Raw genomic sequence first — 19,959 nt, forward strand, 5'->3', positions numbered from 1 at the left:
AAATTACAATGGGGGCCCCATATTTCAAAATTGGCCAGAAGACTCAGTTCTGCTGCATATGCAATTAGAAGAATTAGGCAATTAACAGACGTGGCGACGGCTAAACTTGTATATTTTAGTTATTTCCATAGCATAATGTCTTATGGCATACTGCTGTGGGGTAAAGCAGCCGATATAAATACTATATTTGTTTTACAAAAGAGAGCCATACGTTCTATTTATGGTATGGGTTCAAGAGAGTCATTACGTCAGTGCTTTAAAGACTCAAATATCCTCACAGTTACTTCACAATACATTTATGAAAATATTATGTATACACGGAAGAACTTAGCGAGTTTTAAAAAACTCAAAGACTGTACAAGTAGAAACTTACGCAATATAAATAAGCTTATTTTACCTAAATGCCGTCTGCACAAAATCAGTAATTCATTCTATGGTAATTGCATAAGATTTTATAATAAACTGCCGGAATCTGCATTAAATCTGACAGAGAGGCAATTCAAATCTTATATTAAACAATTTTTATGTAAGAAAGCCTATTACAGGATAGACGAATTCATAGATGACAACATATCAAGTAAATAATTAGTTTATTAGCATACAACGTTATAATTTTATTTTCTCATTGCTTTCTTGATTTAATTGATTAATTTTAGAAATATGAAAGCGTAGCGGTTTTTTGTATTAATTGCCGCATGCATTCTTATGTAAAATGTGAATACTATAACTATCAGATGGCAATTGTGAGTAGCTTTGACGTGGTCTAGTGTTTTGAGTAGTCATGCTCACTAAAATGTCCAGACTTGTGGCGGCGTGGTGGGTCGGGTCATTGGGCTCCCTAAAATATGGTCGAGCGCAGTGATGGCTGGCTCATCCGTCATACTCGTGAACGGGTGCTGCTTGTAGGGACTGGTCTGCTCTAATCACTATGACTGATTTCCTCTTATTAATTGTTTAACCAGTTGGTTATGTATTCAATTTTTTTTTTCTTTTTGAGTATTTAATTGAATTAGTGCTAATTGGTGGTTTGTATTCACACAATTAAACTTAAAAATGTAAAATAATAATAAAATTATTTAAAAGAGCATCACGCAAGTTTCTTGCTCGTTCTTCTTGTGATGAGACAGCTTTCCGAACGAGCGGTAAATTAAAAAAAATGTAATGACTTTTCAAAAGTGCTTCAATGTAAGTTTATTTGAATAAATGATTTCTATTCTATTCTATTCTATTCTATTCTATTCTATTCAAGTTTTAATAAATTCGACACAAAAGGCCAACTGATTGACTACATTCTCATCATCCCATCCTTCTTTAGAACCCCGGTATTGGTATATAATAATAAATAAATAATAACGGTATATGGTATTACTTATTTATTATTATAATTGTAAAGGCAGGTAGAATAAAATTCATTCATTCAAAAAAACAATCGAATACTTACATAGATTTTCGTTTGGTCTCCATTTTTTTTACGTCCTCTTACAACAACTTTCAAATTATTTCGGGGCGCATCATCCTGCACCGTGACAATAAGTCACATCACATCAAGTAATATAATCACGTAGCTAGACATCACGGCGTGACACGACCATAATGGACCTACCCTATTATACATCATTAGAATCAGTCAATAATCGAGCCATATTTTGCTAAGTAGACCTTTCTTCGGTTATAATTCTCTTTGCCGTCTCACTCCCACTGTAGCAATCAAACACGTGTGCGACAGTAACCCGAATATATCTGTCATAAATCCGTAGTAACTGTCATCGGGTTTCAACCAATAAACCCGTGGGGATGGCATGGCTATTATATGAAAATGACAATACACAAATTGACGCGGCCGAAAGACTATAAACTCTAGAAGTTAATACGCTCCGCCGCAGAGTAACACTGCTGCAATTTAAAGTCAATCTTAATACGTTCCCCGTAAGGGTAAAAATTGATAGATGACTCTGGTTTCTCCCTGCAAGGCAAATTGGATCGTAATTACACTCGCTAAGGTGGGTTATTACGTGGACAGTATGGTGATATTGTTAACAAATCGGACCGATGCAAAAAATATCTTAAAAGGGAGTGAACAAAAGCCCATGAAAGTTAGAGATTAATCGGGGATTTAGACACAATATAGACGTAGGGCACACATGTCGGAGCAGACGCGGTGCCGTCCGTACTTGGTTTATTTGTCAATGACGTAGTGACATGGGGGTAGCATCCCTAATAATTACAACGCGAATCATTGTGTGCATTACAATTGGGTTATGATCTATGTGCAGCTTTTAGTGTCAAATAAGAGCGATTTAATTTATAAATAGATACTTAGCTTTTTTTATCAATACTATTACTAGGACTTGCATACAGCGGCTTGCCTACGGAAATTAGTAACCGTAGGTGACTCTTATCAGTTTGCACGGGGTCTCTTTTCATTGATATTATAAAATTAAGATTAGGTATGTTCTACAACAAAAATCGACTTTAAGGTTGCCTGGAAGAGATCACTATTTAGCGATGAGGCCACCAATTGTTGCATCTTTTTAATAATAATAATAATAAAGTTTATTCTCTTCACAATACCAGTTGTAAATCTATTATATTCTAATATATTTATTTTTGGAGGTTACATAAGTTAATGTATTATGAAGAACTGGTGTCTGAAGTAGGATAAACCTGTGTTACAGATTATCAGTAATCTGTAACACAGGTTTATCTTGTTTCTATGTAATTAAGTTTATACAATTAATTATTCATTTTGCTTGTGTATATATTATTATTCTTCAAAACCTGTGTAATTTTTTGAAGGGAACAATAAATAGTTTTCATTCATTCGTTCAATCAGTTGTGGTATAAATAGTTAATTTGATTTAAATCCTAAAACACTGAATCGATCTTGATAAAATTTCTATAAGACTAATCTGTAAGTATATCCTTTTACATAAAAAAAGAATTTTCTAAATAAAACTTACGGATTTAGAAGGTAATGAATACTTCATTTTCCTCGAACATTTTCTTCTGTTGTATGTGCGCTATTAAGTATATATATATATATATATATATATATATATATATATATATATATATATATATATATATATATATATATATATATATTTGTTTGTGTATATAAAAAAAGGTTGTCTGGAAGAGATTGCTTAGCGATAAGGCCGCCTTTTGTTTCACTTCTCATTAATATTTACTGTATTTGTTATTTTTCTTTTTACTTGGTGCAATAAAGTGTAAAATAAATAAATAAATACAATCGAATTGAGCACTACCTTCTTTCTGAAGTGGATTAAATAATAACTATAACCTACGTTGCTGTAACATAACTAATTTATTGGTGAAACAAATCGATTATGTAGTTTTGGAGTTTATCTTTTACAAACAAACAAACATGCATACCAAAAACGAGCCAAGCGCGAATCGGACTGGGGCACCGAGGGTTCTGTAAGCACAAATTAATTTATCTTCTCTATATTATCTATTTATATTAATTAAATTAATTTATTATATGATAAAAACCTATAATATAGAAAAGAACTAAGGACCCTCGACAATATATTAATACTCGTGGTAATATTTAAATTTTCTACTGTAACCTTTGACAAGCGATAATAATGAGTACTTATCTGTTATCCTGGTTGAAAGGATCAGTATTTAAATAAAATGGGTGTGTTTATTCAACAGCTAACACTTATATCATATACATACTGACTGATAAATTCGGTATGTAAGGAGGGAAAAGGATTGTTAGTAATGGAGACTGAGAATCCCATTGCTAGCAATATACCCAACCAGGTCGACCTCCTCGCGGTTCCCCCTGGAAACTATCATGGTTAATTCCTGATGAATTCATCATGATAGGCTAATTGGCCTGTTTTCATTCTCATCTGTCACCCTTCACTGGTGCTCCGCCAGCGTATCCCGTTAGCGCAGGCGGGGTTACCATACCATTTTCACCCATCAAAAAAAATTCGGTATGTAAGTAGGTACCAAGTAATTTTGATGACAAAAACTTTTCACCTTTATAATAATATAATTTTATTTACATAATATCATTTCTCTGTTTACACTATTTTAGATACATTTAATTTTATATAATACGATAAACTTTTTCATCACCGCTTTGAAATAGTGATACACTATTTATCTTTAGTTTTGTACAGAAATAAATTTAATGATAATAATATATTTTCAAAAAATATATTAGAAACTAGCTAACTCCACAGACGTTTTACCATCCAAAAAATTTACTTTTGTTTTTATACGAACCTTAAATATGAACCTATTATTGTTATGAACATTAAACAAATATATCAAATCGGACCAATTTTTACTGTCGCACAGATGTTATAAAAGACATAAATACAAAACATAAATACAGGAATGTTCGAAATCACATACACATATTACGAGATCTATTTTATATCATACGATATCTTACGGTACAGTACGGATCTTATGGTATCTACATACGTAATATTCATGAGACTCGTGAAGTTCAGAAATAAACTGCTAAGTTACTAGAATGGGTACTTCATATAAAAGATATATATATGCTTCATACACAATTACATAAAATTCTTGACTAGATTATAATACAAATATTATTGCAAATAAGTAGAAACAAAAATATCTGTGTACATATTATAAAGATACATATAATTATATTATATTATTATTCATAATGCCGTCATTAATCACTCGGTTCGTAACATCCAAAAGGGTCCATAACTCTGAACTTCATAAACAGAACTCCAATATAGTTATATCAATATATCACTTCAATTTGGGGGGAGACTTTGTACAAAAGTCGATTGCTTGGGTACCTCCGTCCCATTCGTGTTTCAACCGTGAAGCAACTGTGTTTGCATGGCTGTGTTTCGGTTTGAAGGGTAGGATATAGCGTGAATTTACTGGGTACAGAGGAATAACACCTAAGTCCTCAGGAATGGCAACGCATGGTTGAAACAGTATACTCTGTTATGTCCATGGTACTGCTCATGTCTATAGGCGACGGTTACCACTTTCCATCAGGTGGACCGTCAGCTTGTTTGCCATTCTAAGTTGTATAAAAAAATATATATATAAAACTAATATGAAGTAAAGTAAAAAAAATCTAAAATTTTAACAAAGATATCTGTTTTAAATACTTCATAGCGATCCATCTATTTGTAATAATGATTTAAGTAGACATAAGTTTTAGTATTAGGAATAGTAAAAGAGAATGGTGCTTCAAACACAATTGTTGTTTTAATACAAACAATTATTTTATGCTTCTTAACTCTATCATTTCTATATCGGATCACCATTTTACAGGCACCAATATTATTTATTGATCACAGGAAGAGTCTGCTAACAACTTTCAGTTAAATGTACATAAAAGTTAGAAAAATATAATTAGGTAGTACATTTTATGCATCTGTCGCTAGCACCGCTAAAATTAGTTCTAAGGCTACTGTTTAACATATACATTAGACCTTTCTCATAGATCACCAAAAGGAACAATCTTGCGCCATCAACTTCTATTAACTGCTCGCTACACATTGAAAATCGCTACTCTAGTACTTTTAAGGATTTAAGGAATGCAGAATTTTGGTAGTTTTTCACTGTTACAAAATTTAATATCAAACGATATCTTTGCTTGTCCTGTACATGTCTCCGATGATCCTCTCAATAGGTATATCACCTATAGTGGCACGGAAGAACAACTCGACGATTGTGACGCTGGATACCCTTCTGATGATGGGCAACAGTTGGAGGAGTTGGCTGGGACGCGCCACTTTCAATGGGTACGCTCTTAAAATGTACTGAAAAAAATATATACTCTTTAATCAAAATTATAATAAAAGTAGTACACATAAACTTTGTCACAGATAATAAATATACTTTGTAAAGAAAATATTATTATTGTTCACTTTCAAGTTTTTTAGAACGATCACATTCACACTTAATCGTTTTAATTAAAAAGCATGTTTTAATTGGAAATATCAACTCAAAATAAAAAATTTAAATCTATTAGAATAAGAGCTTTCGATATTTTATTGTTTCTGCATATCCTAATGGTAGACAAATACCTGTCTGTATGTATAAAAGTCTTAATTTAACATTCTATAAATAGATACGGATGAAGTTCAAGGCACTTGCTAAGCTATACAACAAGATACCGCCAGCATCTTAGAACTTAGGAACACTCATATTTAATTTAATTTTATTTATGATAATTTAGGTTATTTCACTAAATATATTAAAAATTTAGCCCCATCATGATAAATAATTGGAAAACCGCCAAAGAATGATAAATAAAAATCTGTACTGAAATTTCTGCGACGTTTCCATAGAATACAATGAAATTTATTCGCGCCACATGTTTATGAACGGTGGTCTTTTATTGCTTGTTAACAAACACAACATAACGAGATATAAAATTCTTACCTCGCTTAGAACACTATGTGAATGATCCTGCAACGAAGCCACAGCTGGAAGGTCTTGCAGCCTCTTGTAATCTGAACTGGTTTGTATTGGACTATTACTGTCACTTTTCTCGCTAAAACTTGTTTTAAATAACACTATCGCCCTAAGACAAGCATATTCATAACTGTCTGGATGAAGTTTTGCTATTTCAGTAAGTGCTTTCTCGAAGTTTTCTACTTCTTTCGCATCTATTGTAGGATTCTTGGCATTTAGAAGGATCTTCAAATCCATAGGATACAAGAATTGAGCTGAGCCGATCACGAAGAGATCTCTCCAAGATTCCTCCAACAGAAGTAATCTGTCAGGCAAGGATAATGTTGTAAATGCAGGTACGTTCTTGGCCCATTTTACATTCATAAATAAGAGCTTTGCAGCAGCTTCGCACATTTCTTCAGGGTCTGTTGGAGTCATTATGTGAGCAGCAATTGGAGGTGGTGATGGAACTTTAACCGGGCATGGTATTATTGAAGGCGTGGGTAGGCTAATTCTATTATAGATATACGGATTGTGAAATAAGGTCATCGATGGTGGTGGTAATAGGTTATGTTTAGGCAAAGCTAAATCCAGCACAGGTGGGGGCTGTAAACCCACATCAGAGGATGGAAGGGCTGGATCTTTTAAGAATAACGCCATTTGCCGCCTAATCGTCGAGTTGCGTGGACCTCTTTCATGTTGTACTGCTGTAACAAAGAACAATACAAATGTATAATATAAAAAAGAATCCATAATAATTGTAGTTGTATATACATCTGTACTACTGTAAAAAGGAATCATTGGATTTTTTTCTATTTGTTTGAAACGAGTTAAAAATTACTTGTTAATTGTTTAACAACTTAATTGATTTTTTTTTTATTTCTTTCACCTATAAAAGGCTTCATTATCAACGAGTAACATATATACTTTAAAAAAACTTAGAAATTCCTATGAAAATTACAACAATTGAACTTAACCAAAAAATCAAAATATTTGCCTATTAAAACTAATATAAAATACTAATTTATCTTTCTATTTATTTACCCGTCCGAAGCCGGAGGGGATTGTTAGTATCTCATATAGACAAAATTATCCATTCTATTAATTTTACATGCGAGATTTGAAAAGATATAAATTCCTGTATGGCACATATATATACGTGAATACATAGAAATTATATTGTAAGTACTTAATTTTCTATCCTATATCTCAATAACTCATATAGTAATGAGTTCAGATAGATATAATTTTTACTTTTAAAGCCACACTACTATTACAAACTCACAAAATGATCAGACATTTGTCAATTGGGGTTATAATAATAAATTACCCTTTCGCGTATTCCTATAACAGTGGGTTTTACAGATACTAGTTTACAAGAGTGAGTCTTCAAAATTAAGATACTTCAAAGGTAAGATTGTTCCCATAAGCCACGGAAACTTACTTTTTATTTAAATATTGCTTACCATCTTTATTCATGCCAACTTCAATACATTTAGTTAGGCGGCACGCGCGACACTGGTTCCTATGCGCCTTGTCCACCAAGCAAGCACCAGGTATCCTAGCTTTACAGACATATGTTCTATCTCTTCTCACTGATCGCTTGAAGAACCCCGCGCAGCCATCGCACGCGTACACCCCATAGTGTTTACCAGATGAATTGTCACAGCAGACTGCGCATGGGACATCGTAGAGGATGCGGCCTTTAGAAAGATATCAGTAACCAATTATATACACAAATAATTAACACTATCAGAAATTTTACGGACAGGTTATATATCAGGTATTTTTTTCTATCTAAGTTTTTAATCTATGAAATTGATCCTTTATTAGAATAAACACTTGACTATTTAGAAGAGTATTATATTAGAAGTAGTTAAAATAACTAGAAAAAAATATATAATTCATTAGTGTTAGTTCAAAGCTGATAAAGTCTCTGAATCGCTATTTATTTATTATTATCATCATACAGCCTTTACTGTCTACTGCTGAACATAAATCTCTGCCTTGAGGGGTTTTGCCAGTACTTACTATCCTTAGCAGGCGGATTGGCAACCGCAGTTAGAATTTAGAGATGTTTTAAGAAGGACGCTGCTACCTATCCCTCGCTTTCCCTTAGTCGCCTTTTCAACATCCACGGAAAAGAAAGGGATAGCCTATTCTATGCTAAGACCACACGCCGACTAATAATTATTACTAATACGTAATTACAAATAATCTAGTTTACTAAGTTTAGTGTCGTAAGATTTTATAAAAAGTTAAACATTAGGTAAGTTATTTTATTTTATTCTATTTTTCATACATAGTCAAGTTACTAGAGACAATAGAAAGAAGATTGAAATCAATCAATATATAAAAGATGAAGAATCCATAAACTACCAATCTCGTTGCCGTACCTTTATATTACAAACCATAGGCGTCAACGGTCATAAATCAATGCTACAAAATGTCATTAAGTTACCTCAGTATAATACTGTGGGTTTTAAATACATGAGTAGGGGCTGGGTGCAACTGACTCCGCCCCTAGGGGAGGGAAATATGCCAGTTTATTGTCTAATTATTTCACTGCTAAAAGAACAACACAAAGGACCATCGATTTTTGTTTGTCGATTGACCATTGTTAGGGACGTCATGCAATTTGTTAAATTAAGCACCCCGTTATTCTTCAATTCTATTATGAATTTATTGCATTTTCTTGTTACTTTTACTTATTATTATACTATTTTTTTTAAAGACCCAAAAAATATATTTTATAATTCGGGATTTACGTAACAATTATAAAATAAATATTAAAAGTAGAGGAGTAATATGATTAGTTCAATACCGAAAAATCTCTCAAATCCTGCTTAGTATGTTATAAAAATGAAAGGTTTTTATAGATGGGTAGATATTTGGATATTTGTTACCCTATCGTGCTTAAACAGTTGAACGAATTTAAATAAAAAATAATACATAGGTATTAATATCCTAATTTAATACGGGCATACTATACTTTAAAAACTATTTCATACGGGCAAAGCCGCTGTAAATAGCTAGAAATTAATAGCTTTTTAAAAACAACAATAATTATAATTTTAACAATTTTAATTGTTTTAAAATATTATTATTAATATAAATTATAAACATGCATACTTGTCAGAAATTTGAGGCCATCCCTAACATTCCAACACCGTGCCGTTATACGAGTACTTATATTACAAAAAAAAAATCAATGCAATTTTTTGTACTGCCAACTTCGTGCTCGCATTGCTAAACGATCCCACGGCGACCGTTTATCGCGGCTTACAAGATAATACGCCTTTATTAATATACCTCCAAACATCAGTCGAAAAGGCACAAAGGCACATCCATTCAACGAGACATCCCATTTCAAATAAACCATGCACGTGAATACACTTGCAGGGCAGGAAACGCGGTGTCGAATATAAGACGAGAAAAAAAAATATTCACAAAACTGCTCGACATAGACAATGAGGAATAAAAGATAAGAAGTGGGGATTGAGAATATTATTTCGTAAAGTTCAATAAAACGGCCATAGATAATGACAGGTTCCGTACATGAACGTTTCGATATCTCTGCTCTGCATCTACAAAAAAGTTTTAACTTTAAACGTCATCGGAGTATTTATTTTGCGAGTGAATTGATTTCTGATGACCCTGACAAAGAAGAAGCAGCTGTTACTTTGTGACAATGTTGGAATGTCAACATACTCCGCCCATCCTATTTCACGTTATTTTATAACCGAACGTTACTGTTTGCGAAGTGATATGTGCTAAATAGTTTGTATTTATTTAACTCACAATTTACTATCCTTTTACAATACGCTTGTTATTTATTTAAATAATTTTGTATTTACATTCGCTTTTAATATAGATATCAAGTTATAATGAAAGTGACAAGAAGTGTGCAGGTGGACTTACACCTTAAAAGGATTTATTCCCGTCAAATTTGAGAACAATAATTATTGTTATTGAGAGTTGCTGTTTTTATTTAATTTTAGATTGTAGTATGTATACATCCATATACGCAAAAAAAAGTTGTTTTAATTTATTTCAAGTGTAACCAATATATCGATCAAATACTTTAATCAAATAATTACTTCAATACAAATGTATTAAAATAATTTAATTCAGACAGCATTTATAAATTAATATAAAAATATATTTTAAATATATTTCAAAGAGATTTCACGCCGGCTGGTGGAAACCTCTGGTGACCAGAAGGCTGGCCTATACTCTGGTCAACGCATTTCCATTGCTATTCAGCGTGGAAATGCAGCAAGTATCCTAGGCACCTTACCAGCTGGCAGTGATCTCAAAGAAATTTTTTATCTTATATATATATATATATATATATATATATATATATATATATATATATATATATATATATATATATATATATATATATATATATATATATATATATATATTTAATTTTTTAATTACTTATCTCTAATTATATATCTAGGTTATTTATACATCAATGTAATTAACATGTTTATATCACTCATATTATATACTAACCTAGGTATCTATTTGACCTCCAATAAAGTCTTTATTTGATCTAATTCAAAATATATTTTAATTTAAAATCAACTAATAACCGATCATTAAAAAACGTTAGCGCCCCATCGCTTCACATCACTCGTGGGCACGATGGTTATCATTAACCGTGCGACTAACCACCTGTGTCACTGTGACCCGCTCGTCGCTCGTCGCTCGCGTGACACCTACGTAACGAACGAGCATATTAATCGGCTAGGGCGATAGGGCGCATGGGATGCTCTTTAAACTGCCATTTATTTGACCCTGCAAGTGATATGGAATTTCCCACATCAATTCGCTGACGGTGTAACGAGAGAATTATTAATTTAGTCTCTTTTAGTTTGGTTAACTGCATACTTTTGAACATGACTTTTTAAAGTAGTATATCGCTTTAAACATGGTACTAGTAAAAGCAACAATTTCTATAATTGAATAAAATACATCAAAAAGATAGTAACTATATTACGTCATGATCAATTGACTTTTGTAATGTCCCTATGTAATGTATTTATTATTAAAAGGTTATTTATAATAATTATAGTCGAAAATGGATTCTTTTCTCTAATGTTGATCATTTAGGTTCCTATTAAAAAAATAATTATTAATATGATATTGTTCTTTTAATTTTTTTTTTTATAATTAATTGACTCAACTTTATCGCTCGAGTATTAATATCAGCTACTATAAATATAAAATATCAAAGAGGTATCTGATTTCCTCGTAACTGCTGTAGTACGTTCCACCGTGTCTGAAAGTACCATAATACCTACTTAAAAACTTTTTTAAAATAATATTTAAATTCTCTAGATGAAAACATAAATAGAAGACTGATATTACTATTAAGCTAATTCATGGGGAACAATCAACTGGGGGTGAGAGCGGAGGCAGATGCGCCGGCGCACTCGTGGGAATGATGCCATTGATGCCAAATTAGCCGGGGCACGTCATCTCGTCCACCTCTTGTTAATTAGTCACTGACAGTACGAAAATGCAATTTATTGTAACACTGTTTAATGTTATTAAGATTCCAGCTTCGATTCTCGATCAGTAGGTCTACTCTTGAATCTAATATCAATATCAATCCAATCTATTGCCAATGACAAATTTATACTGCACCCATGAAACAACAATTCAGAATTAGATTATAATTGGGATCGTTTTACAATAGTTTATTAACCAACCATTATGTTATGAACCATTATGTCGCTGGTGTTGCAATTCGAGAGTGTAATTCTTAATTTGAATATCGATTTATTGGAATTTATTTCAAGAGTAACCCCACTGACCGATAAGGACTTTTCTAAAACAGTTCTACTCTGAGTATTCTGAGTTTTTGTTCTTGTATGTGTTTGTTTAAAGATCAGGACATTTTTGTATGATTGTACGGCATCTACTTATTTATTGAGTGAAGAAAGTTTTAGATAGATAGATACTCTTTATTTTTTCCTCCAGAAGATTACAATAGTAAAGTTATTATAGATACAAAAAAATATATAAAAATTATCACAGTTGTTGTATGTATTTTTTATTTTCAATCTCATTTCCTTCTGAGTTAATTAAATCTGCTTAGTAAACGCGAAAAAATAATTATAATTTTCACTATATCTACTCTATATGAAAACTATTTTTGGGCTTATTTATTTGAAAGAATTATCAAAAGAGCGATCGATGGCATTTATCGTGGATTGATCATTATTCTATAATGTTTAAAATTTGTACACCTACACTTACCTATTAATAATTTGTTCTATACTCTGACATAATCCGACAAACGTTATCTTGAGTATATAAATACCGAATTGTTTTCTTTCCCTAAGAATATTAAAAGATGTAATACGAACATTTAAAAAAGTACTCAAATTGTACCAGCCATTTTTAAGTGATGCACTTAACAACGAAATTTTATTTATTTTTTTATATATTTAAATTTCTTATTATTGAGTACTTACTTGAGGAAGAAGGGTCCATGATGATCTATTGACTAATTTAACACTTCATAATCCCTGAAACAAAACATAAATTAAATTATAATAATAAGAAAGTATATCAATCTTTCCCATAACTTAATAATGTTCGCACAGTCGACACCGTGCGAATATTAAGAAGCACGCTGTCGCTCGCGGTTTTCAAGAGCACTCAAAAATCAAACATTGATCGAAAAGAAAAGAATCGACGAATAAATGTAACAAACGTAAGAAAATAATGCAGCATTGTTCCAAGTTGCCACTGCTGACATCTTTTTACAACAAAACTGAGTGCCACTCGTGTTTTGTTCATTATTCATATTGTTCTATTGGTAACTTGTTAAATTAAACGGCCACCGCCTCGAGGGCTATTAAGTGGTTATAACTTAGTTCTTTTAAACACTTTTAGTCCCCATTAACTTGATGGGATCGAAAAATTTTCGGAAAAGAGAAAAAAATATATTTGTAAAATTATATTTAAACGTATTTTACAAATATGTTTTATTGACTTTAATTATTATGTAAAACAAACAAAATATATATAAAATAAAGCATAGCCAGATATTGATTTTTTTTTATTAAACGAAGTATCAAACGGTTTATACAAAGTAGCAATATAACCGTTGGACCTATTGGATCTACATATAAAATGGTTAATAACTATAATATTTTTTTTACAAATAAATAAATAGTCAAATTTTATAGGCATTTCGCTCAGGTAAGTAATGTTTGTTACTAAAAATGGCCTAATACTAAAAATAAAATTTAAATAATAATATCTACTGTAGATGTATTATTTTTTAAATATTAAAAAGTACAAAATTTAAAGAGAATATATTTAACAAAGTTAACTATTATCTACATTTCTTAGAAAGGGAAAATTAAATGTTAAGTAGATAGATAAAACATTGTTTGCATCAACAACAACTTCAAAAGTCTAAGTAACTATTTCTGTAAAGTAGCAGACTTCTCACTGCATTGTTTGTTTGGCGGTCACTTTTGAATGTCGAAATTACATATTTTTTCTGATAATTACACTTTCGCAAAACAGGTAATTAAGAACGCATAATCCGGGTAAGTACGGCGACGGGACAAAAGCGCGGATGATCTGTACTGGTACGAATGGGCCCGGTGCGCACGGAGGGTTAACAACAAAAAAGATTTTAATAATGAAATCGGAAAGTCGGTAGCTCCTTGCTGTCTGAATCGAGTTGCCACAAAAAATGTTGAAAGTATTTTTTTTTATTTGTTTGAGCTTTTAGCAAAATGTGCTTTATGGTATGCTGTATTATCTCTGACTTCGAGGGCAGTTGTGATTATTATTCCATATTAAATAGTGATTGACAAATATATTTATTTACTGATGGGCATTACGTATAAATATTTGTTTTTTCGGATGTTTAGGTATATCTGGAATTATACTGCATTCAATTCAATATAAGTTTTAAATATAACATTTTTCAAATAAAATTTAATGGCCTAATTGAAAACGTTCTGTTAAAGATATTATTCATGCAAAGACAATTAAAAAATAACTAAAAAAAATAAGATAATAAACTTCTTATATGCGGCTACCAAAAAAAATCCATTAATATAATAACATTAATAGGTAATTCAATAAAAAAATGTGTTAATAAATATCTGAGCCTTTGTCCGTTGATTTGATATTTAATTCAAATCACCAAATCGACCTAATCTTTCTCAAATCAATAATTTTTCATATTAAAAAATGTTTTCATATAAAGTAATATTTAAAAATGGAATCATATGAATTTTTTTTGTTGTATTGTTATTATTTGTATTTGTAATATTTTTGTATATTATACACACTTCCTAAATTCTTCACTTCTCAACGTTAACCGATAACAGAGTATCAGTAGGAACACAAAATTAACTTTCAACGAGCGTGACAGGAAACACTAATAATAAAACTTTTACGAGTTGACAAGTAAGCGAAAATTACTTTACAAATATTATCGTGTTAGTTATCAATTCATTATTAATTTAACGCAATCGATTATTGAATAATATTTAATTGATTTAAGCCATAAATCAACTGCATTTGTTTGTATGTATACAGAATGGAATTGAAATCATACTTCTACCAGTACAACGAAATATTTTTAAATATAGATCTATAGGGGGGAAAGGTATTGTTAATAATGCGGACTATCAGTCCTATTGCTAGCAATATACCCTATCAGGTCGACCTCCACGTGGTTCCCCCCGGAAACTATCGTGCTGAATTCCAGGTGTAGGTATTCATCACGATAGACTAACTAACCTGACTTTTTTTTCATTCTCATCTATCATCCCTCACTGGTGCCCCGCCAGCGTATAACGTTTTTTTTTAGTATATGTACTGCCGAAGCAAGTACCAGCGTATACCGTTAGCGCAGGCGGGGTTATCTTTCCATTATCATCATCAAAAAAATATATATACATCTATAAACGAGAAAATGTAACAGGATTCAGGACGACATCTAATTTTTGACCTACAATGAAAACCGCATCCGCAATTTGGTGCAGTAGTCTTAGCGTGATCTCGAAATAAACATACAGAGATATAGTCAAAAATACAGAAAAATATTAATTTGGCTTCTATTCGTCTTATTAAGACATTTCGTGTAAATTTTTTTTTAATATATTCTTTCTTATAATAAGTTGTTGTGAAACCAAGCATTATTTTACTATCAAGTCAACTTGAAACCATTATGACATTATGACACGATGCCCGCATCTCAGATATTTGAGATCACCAAAGAATCAGACCAGACCCACCACAGTCTCTATGGGGAGGTCTGATGGAAAATTAATAAATCTTCTGCAAATATGTTATACCATATCCCCTACCTTAAAATTTTTATTATCGGGATAATAAATATTCTATTTTAAATATATACCATTTAAAATTATAAAAATGTTAATATATCGTTTTTTTTTTTGGTCTTTTATAGTAGGATTTATGATGAACAAAATTTTAAGCTCCATTTACGGGGCCAATTTCGGTATGAAGGAAAATATGAAATTGAGTCCGTTACTTCGTTTTTTGGTATTTGGTATTGGTATTTTATGGTAGACCTCCTAGGCATATTTGTTACTGTTTCACGCACAAATTACAGAACGAACATGAATGAAATTTTGTACACGAATAGAGCATATCCAAAGTTAAGACATAGTATATTTTTAACCAACTTCAAAAAAAGGAACAGATTCTCAATTCGGTTGTAGCTTTTTTATATTTATTACCTTATATCTTCGTCAATAATAAAACGAATTGATTTTTTTTTTCTGAAATGATATATTTCAGATTCATTGACGCAAACAAAGCCGTAGAGTACAGCTAATTGTTTATAAAATGTTAATCTTGCAGTATATATTAGAATTTTTAGGCAATGTAATTTTTTTTTTTTGGAATTTGAATAAGATTATGTTAAAAAAAATCAACTCCAATTGTGGCAAAAACAGTTATTTTGATTTAAAAATTAAACTACTAAACCGATTTTGATAAATTTTTTACGGGTTCAATCTGAAAGTTTGTCCTTTTATATAGAAAAAAAATAAATAAATCGGTTTATAACTGACAGATTTATTAAGTAACTAATAAAAATATACAATTGAATTGAAAAATTCTTCCGTTTTCAATTTAGTTGATGAGTGTAATTTGTTTAGTATTATAACTATATATAACGATTTTTTATTATTTATTAATATATACCCAATATTATAAAGAAATTATTTATTGAACTATTTAGTTACATTTAAGAACATTTAATTGTTCTCAATATGGTTATTTTATTATTTTAGCACATAATGGACTCAATTCTGAGTCGCCATTTTTCTAAACCTATCTCTAAAACTATAAAAAATATATATACTAAATTAGAAACTAAAATCATAAATTTAATTTATGATGGTCCATAAAATTATTGAATATTAACTAAAATATAATATGATGAAATTTAATCAAAATAATTAGATAATAATTCCTTAAAACATTAATTAAAGATAAAAAATTTCTTTAAGGTCACTTCTTACTGGTAGGTATACCTAATGAACTTAGATTATACAGATCGAGTCTCAAAAACGGATTTTCTATTTGTCAGCTAATTGTCAATTTAGCTGACTCGTTCTTTTTTTTATTTATGTTCTATATACTTAAGCACATAATGTATTTTGACATATCTAAATTTAGTTATTTAATAAATAAAATTACGAATTCTACCCATTAAAAAGATGCAAAATTATAAAAGAAAATAAATATTGAAATTATAAAGGAAACACTCATAACTATTTATCATGCAAAATTGTATGAAAAACTTGACCCACTTTTCTCGAAGCATTTGTATGGAGACACTCGTATCTATATAATCTAAGTCAATGAATTAATTATTAAGTTAAGAGATAGATTTATAGAAAATGCGTCTTAAAATCGACTCCATTGTAATTCAAATATTAACATATGTATTATTATGATGATAAAAAAAGGATATAAGTAGGTATAAATAAATATATATAAATGCTCACGAACACATGAAATGGTGTTTGTTTGTTACCTTACAACGCCTTAACCAAACACTATGAAATTTAGTATATAAATAAACTTATGTATTGTATATAAATAAAGTCAGTAAATGTACTCCGGTGACGCGGACGGAACCGCAAGTAAAAGCTCGTTAACAGGTAAACTATTTTAATTGATTATTAGTCATTTATTTTTAATATAATTAATACTTTATGTATAACACATTTTATAACTGTAATCTTCAATGACAATTAATGACGGTAAAGTTACAAACAACATATACCTAGTCAGACAGGCTTTTATTTATATTATTTATTTACTATTTGTTCCTTAGTTAACATAGATATATGGACTGTCATTATTACTTTAAAGGCTCCAGAGTTTATAGTCGAATGAATAAAATTACCATAATATATCCTCATTCTCACCGCAAATGTAAGCGTAAAATATTTAACTGGCTACTGGACCTTTCTTATGATGAAACTGAGAGATTGATAAATTAAATAATTTCTGAATAAATAAATTATAATATGTACTACTACATATAATCACACATACTAACACATATATACAAACACATGCGCGTGCGCGCACACGCATATATAAACACACACTCACACTTGCTATAACACATGCATACGTGTTATTATTAAAATATATATTATAAAGTTGTATTCGTCACAAAAACTATGTCACATAAAAACTACAACAAAAAATATGTACTTTTTAACTCGCATAATGGCTAAAATAACAAATCTGGAATAAAAAATCGCTTCGCTTTAATATACTATTTATATTAAACGTATGCATAAAAAAAACTTTTTTTACTTACAATAAAAATAATCAATTAGAAAAAAATAAGTACTGTCCACTTTCACTCACTTTTGCACGATTATCAAATTTTCATTCGAAATTCAAATTTTCATATATTTAAAAATAAAGTTGTTTACATCTATGGTGGTTGATGACAGAGTGAAGCATGCGCAGCTCCCGTACAGGGGTTGAATGAGGGGCGGGGGGTGTACAATATCCCGCCCCATGGTTTAGGGTCCAGATTGATAAGCTTATTGAATTCAGAATAAACTGAATGACGCGATGATTGATGCTTCATTAGTAATTATCATGTCTCGATCACTTTTATACACGCTCTGATACGAAAGTATCTCTGTAACTTATAGCTCACGTTTAGACCCTGGCTGTCTTCGGATTGGGATTTCATAAATATCTAAGTTTAAATAATGTTACAATAAAATTAAATAGTATTATTTTTAAAATTATATAAGTACAGAATTTTATATTTTTTTAAGATTTCATAACATTGAAATACGTAATAATGAAAGAACGGAACCCTTATAGGATCATTTTGTTATCCGTCGGTCTGTCTGTCCATTGTCAAGGCTCTTTTTCTCAGGAACTTGTGGAGGTATTAAGTTAAAATTAATATCTAATACTCAAGTCTGTAATTCCTAGTAGCTGTGAAAAAAATATACTTCTAAATCAATGCAGTGAAAAAATATGGCCGTGTCTATAGCGATATTTTGAAAAATGCAAGAAAATTAAAACCGATATAGGGGCCTTTCCGTTGATTTAAAATCATGAAATTTGGCAAGAAGCAATATCGTACAGCATAAAGTAAAGTGAAAAATTCGAAAACCGTAAATTTATATTATTTTTTATAAAAAAAAAATTGTTTTGCATGTTTTTTTATTTTTAATTTGTACGGAACATTTGGTGCGAGAGTCCGATTTACACTTGGCCAGGTATTACCAATATTTTCATTTTATTTTATTTTTTTCTTATAAACCTTAAATCACAAAATTGGTAAAGAATTCTGCTATGCCCTATATATATATATATATATATATATATATATATATATATATATATATATATATATATATATATATATATTATATATATATATATATATATATGTATGTATGAATACCAACACCCAGGTAGATAGATACATACTTATTTAGATAATATGTATCTAAGTGTGCTAATATGTTTTTAAATGCATAATAATTTTTAAACACTTATGCAGATCCAGCAATGAAACGATGCACGTTTTCGTAAATTATGTATATAGTACGGAAAAAAGTGTCAAAATATAAAAAAAAATTATATTATACAAATTTGTGAATGCTACAACTAGTGAGATATAAAAATGAAACTGTGGTAAGTATCACACTGTTTCTGTTTTTAAAATTTTTTCATATCTCCACAAATTGGTAATAATCAAAACTTATTTTTAATATGGCAATCTTACTAATAGTAAAATTAAAATTGTCTCAACATGGGAGATATTTAGGAAAAATTAATATGAGCGGTCTTGATAAAAGCAAACAACAAATAAGTAATTAAAAAAAAGAATTATGCCGGTCTGTCTGTATGTTTGTTGCGTGATGCCAGCAAAAACTACTATACCAAGTTGGATGCGGTTTACACAGTTACATTTCTGATAGCCTAATTTCATTC

General features: G+C 30.4%; 1 protein-coding gene across 1 annotated transcript; it reads right to left on the reverse strand.

The window, feature by feature from the left end:
* Positions 1-5,232: 5,232 nt before the first annotated feature.
* On the reverse strand, positions 5,233-12,992 carry LOC113517048 (protein tailless). Its single transcript, XM_031911599.2, has 4 exons — positions 12,939-12,992; positions 7,908-8,144; positions 6,430-7,148; positions 5,233-5,804 (listed from the first exon to the last, which is right to left on the reverse strand). Exons 1-4 carry the CDS (start codon positions 12,955-12,957, stop codon positions 5,622-5,624), a joined length of 1,158 nt encoding a protein of 385 aa, XP_031767459.2. The 5' UTR covers positions 12,958-12,992; the 3' UTR covers positions 5,233-5,621.
* Between the last annotated feature and the right edge of the window lie 6,967 nt (positions 12,993-19,959).

This window comes from Galleria mellonella, unplaced genomic scaffold, assembly GCF_026898425.1.
Source record: "Galleria mellonella isolate WM207_F2 unplaced genomic scaffold, CSIRO_AGI_GalMel_v1 utg28, whole genome shotgun sequence".
Classification (NCBI taxonomy): domain Eukaryota; kingdom Metazoa; phylum Arthropoda; class Insecta; order Lepidoptera; family Pyralidae; genus Galleria; species Galleria mellonella.